The sequence below is a fragment of the Solanum tuberosum genome, unplaced genomic scaffold, assembly GCF_000226075.1.
Source record: "Solanum tuberosum cultivar DM 1-3 516 R44 unplaced genomic scaffold, SolTub_3.0 scf00085, whole genome shotgun sequence".
Lineage (NCBI taxonomy): Eukaryota > Viridiplantae > Streptophyta > Magnoliopsida > Solanales > Solanaceae > Solanum > Solanum tuberosum.
In genome coordinates this window covers 1,363,743-1,367,666 of record NW_006239014.1, presented here as the reverse complement: position 1 = coordinate 1,367,666, position 3,924 = coordinate 1,363,743, and the positions used below count along the sequence as shown (strand labels likewise).

General features: G+C 29.9%; 1 protein-coding gene across 1 annotated transcript; it reads left to right on the top strand.

Moving 5' to 3' along the window:
• The first annotated feature begins 904 nt into the window (after positions 1-904).
• LOC102604842 (GATA transcription factor 19) lies at positions 905-1,910 on the top strand. Its single transcript, XM_006346933.2, has 2 exons — positions 905-1,495; positions 1,581-1,910. The coding sequence occupies exons 1-2, from the start codon at positions 1,025-1,027 to the stop codon at positions 1,854-1,856; spliced, it is 747 nt and encodes a 248-aa protein (XP_006346995.1). The 5' UTR covers positions 905-1,024; the 3' UTR covers positions 1,857-1,910.
• The last annotated feature ends 2,014 nt before the right edge of the window (positions 1,911-3,924 follow it).

The window sequence follows — 3,924 nt, the reverse complement described above, 5'->3', positions numbered from 1 at the left end:
TGTTCCTCATTGTCACGTGTCTTTCTTTTGACCAATTTATCTCCTCTCTTTATTTGGTTATAAGATCAAAAATATTAACTTTATGTATTCAAATATGACATGTTATTAATTATATGTAGTTTAATTTTCAAAAAAAATATTATTTGAGTTAAAGTTACCTACTCAGTTATATATACTAGTTGTGTTTAATTTGTATAATACATAGTATAAAATACACATTATATCGATGTGTAAAGAATTTTTATATTATTTATTAGTATATTTTAACATATCGTAATTTACTGCATTTCTAATTTACCAAATTCAAATAGTAACGCCAGTTACTTGTACATATATTGCTTAATTATTAATTATATATTAATCTGATATTATAAGTAAACAGTACACTAATCACTACACAAAAAGTTAAATCCCAACAAATAATTCGAATTCTGCTATGATAGATCTGCCAGTAATACTCAGGTATTGCTAAATATAGAGACCACTGCCACTTAAACTGTGCAATTATATTATCTCCCTTTCAATTGGTCTGTCTTACTTTTGTTCTAATTCGTTTCAAAGAAAATATCTCGATCAAAAAATTAAAAAATATTTAAATACATTTTACGAATCTAAAATTAGACAAATAAATTGAAACGAAAAGAGTACTCGAGAACATCTACTAGAACTTAAGTCTCTTCTTTACTCTTTCTCCAGTCGAACTATCACTTTGAGTTTTTGCTTTAACTTCTTCATCTATCCCTTTCTCTGACTTGTTCACATTAATCTGGGTCCCCACCTCTTCATTCATCTGCAAACAAAGAATCCAAAAGGAAAAAAAAAACGTTGTAGACCACATTTGACGACAACGTGGACTTGCTGACGTGTATTTGTTTAATTAATTACTATACACTACAGTTTACTAGTAGCTTATATAAAGCTAATAAACTACCTCACTTACTCCATATCTTTCCTCTCTTTTGTACACTACAAAAGGCTACACAACTGATCTCTTCTCTCAATTTCATAGACAAAAACAAACACGATGAATAGTTGTGGTAACGCTTATTGTCATGGTGGTCCGTGCAGTTGCAATTTGTATTACGGTCATGAAAATAACGCATACTCAATGTTCTATAGTACTCATCATGAGTATCAAAAAGATGAAAATTATTCCGAAAACATGTATTCCTTCGCTTCTTCTCCTTCTTCTTCTTCGTCTTCCGTTGATTGTACTCTCTCCTTAGGTACACCTTCCACTCGTCTTAGTACTACCAATGATGAAAAGCGAGTTCATGATGAACAACGTCGCTCTTCTTCTTCTTACATGTCAAAATGTTGGAATATTCTACAGAACAAAAATCATACTTCATCGACTCATCATCACAAATCCGGCCGTGGTAGTAACAACGTTAATTCAGGCAGCAACAACGCTGACCCACTTGTTGCCCGTCGATGTGCTAATTGTGACACTACTTCAACACCTTTATGGAGAAATGGTCCTAGAGGACCTAAGGTAAATATATATTTTTTATATGCTTATTTGTAACGAATTCTTTATTCGTATATACTAAATTGAACTATATATGTATATGGTGCAGTCACTTTGTAATGCGTGTGGGATTCGATTTAAAAAAGAAGAGAGGAGAGCTAGTGCAGCAGCCGCGGCTAATGGTAACGCGGGTGGAATCGGAATGGAGAGCAGTACACAACATACGATAAACGGATCGTGGGCTCATAATTCACAAGGACAGAAAATGCCGTGTTACACATCAGCTTATGGAAATCACGAATTTAGGTTTATTGAAGATCATGATGATCGTGATTCTGATAATGCAATTTCATTTTGGCCATTTTTAGCATCTCAGCATTGTTGATTAGACAAGAAAAGAAAAAAAAAAAAAGGAAAAGAAGATTATGATATGATGATGGAGGCAACATTATTCATTTTTAAAGTTTTAAAAAAATTCAAGCAAAGGAAAAAAAGGAAAAGAGAATTTTGCTTTTTTTTTTGGTTTTAATTCTTGTTTTGATCGTTATGATATATATAGTTAAGCACATTTAATACTTTGAAATGTGCGCTTTTTTATCCTTCTACTTATGAATATTTTCACAAATTAATATTCAATGCTAAACTATTTAATTATTGATGTGTTACATTGTTCTTTCAAATTTGAGTTTAATATATGCTACTTGCTAAAAACTGTCTAATCATCTACATTATTGTCTGTCAGCATGCTTACTTCATTACCATATTTTCCTTCCTTCATATTTGATTACGACACTCCATATTCCTTTTTACTTATCATTTTTGATAAATTTAAAAAAATTATTTATTATATCCTCAATTTATTTAGAAAGTTAATATTTTTTAAAAAGGTAAAAAGAAATTAATGAATAAATTGATTTTGAAATTCTATCAATCAATAAGGGTAAAATAGTAAACTTAATATGTCAATTTATTTTTTTAATAGATGTGTCAAGTAAAAAATGGACAAGTAAATAAAAACAGAAGGAGTATATTTTATTTGAGTTGGGGTTTATTAAAAATAAACTCTACCTTTACCGGCAGGCCTACTACTAGAAATAATCATTTTTCTTACCACGAACTAATGGGAAATTTTTGTTATGAAACTTGATTTACTCGCTCATTTTCCATCGAACCAGCTAGCTCAAAAATAGATTCTCGTTGAAATAGTGAAAAATTTTCTTATTTTTTCGTGTGAAAACACTGCTTCATTTTCTTTTTTCATCGATTCAATCAAAATATTTGTAGGAATATAGTCATTGAACTTTTTCGAATGCAAAATTTCAATAGAAAATAATGATTTTTTAATAATGGCTGAATTTATAGACAACACGTGAATCCATGATTTCTCTACAAAACGAAGTATTTTATGTATATATTCTCTAAATTTAGCATAATATTATATGTTGACACTCATGCTACAAGAAAACTAATGTGTGCACTTAATTGAAGATTGAGTTTTTACATTGGATCAATTCGCACTAAATATATTTTTTAGTGGTACAACCAAGTTCTAGGATTTAGAAATCCTAGATCCATCACTATTCACTTAGCAGATATAAAATTGTGTACACATCATCATTTTCAAATTGGTCACTTATAAATTAAGAGATACAATATTGGTATGAAATATGAAATATTAAGAGACCAAAAGTATGCATTTTAATTAAGTGAAAGTTAAATATACTTAATGAGACGAGATGATGTTATGGTACTGATATGATAGTTATTGTCCTACAACAAATTGTTTCTTTTATCAGTTGGTATTCTTTTTGGTCCATATATCTTTCAAAGAGTTGGAGTCAAAAATGAGTTCATTCTATGTTTGTGCTAAGTAGCTTTTCCTTCTTTTAGTAGCAGAACACTACTACTTACTTACTTTAACTTTAATTTCTCTTTTGATGATCAGTCAAATAGATTGACTAAAAAGTACTCTTAACATTCCCTTTTCTGTTAATAAGACTGCTTCACAAATCACAATGTACAAATATTTTCTTTTATTTCACAATCCATCGATGTTTAATATTAGAGCTTGATTAAATTTGAATTTGTGTTAGAAAGTTTCAATTGAGCATAAAACCCTCTCTAACAAAGATGTACATATTTACCTAACAAGGCTCACTCAATACTTTTAGTTAAATACTTACTACTCCCTCCGTCCACAATTGTTTGGCAGGTATACTAAAAATAGATGTCCAAGATTAATTGTCAATTTAAACAATCAAGAAATAATTAGTCAATTTTTTCCAATTCTGCCCTTAATGATAGTGTAGTTCAATTGAAAAGTTATGTGAACTTTTGGTATTCTTGGTATAGTAGGGTTATATTAGTCAAATTACACCTTATATTAAATTTTCCTTGAGGGATGTGCATGAGCTTACCCTGACAAACAATTGTGGACGGAGGGAGGATTTCAC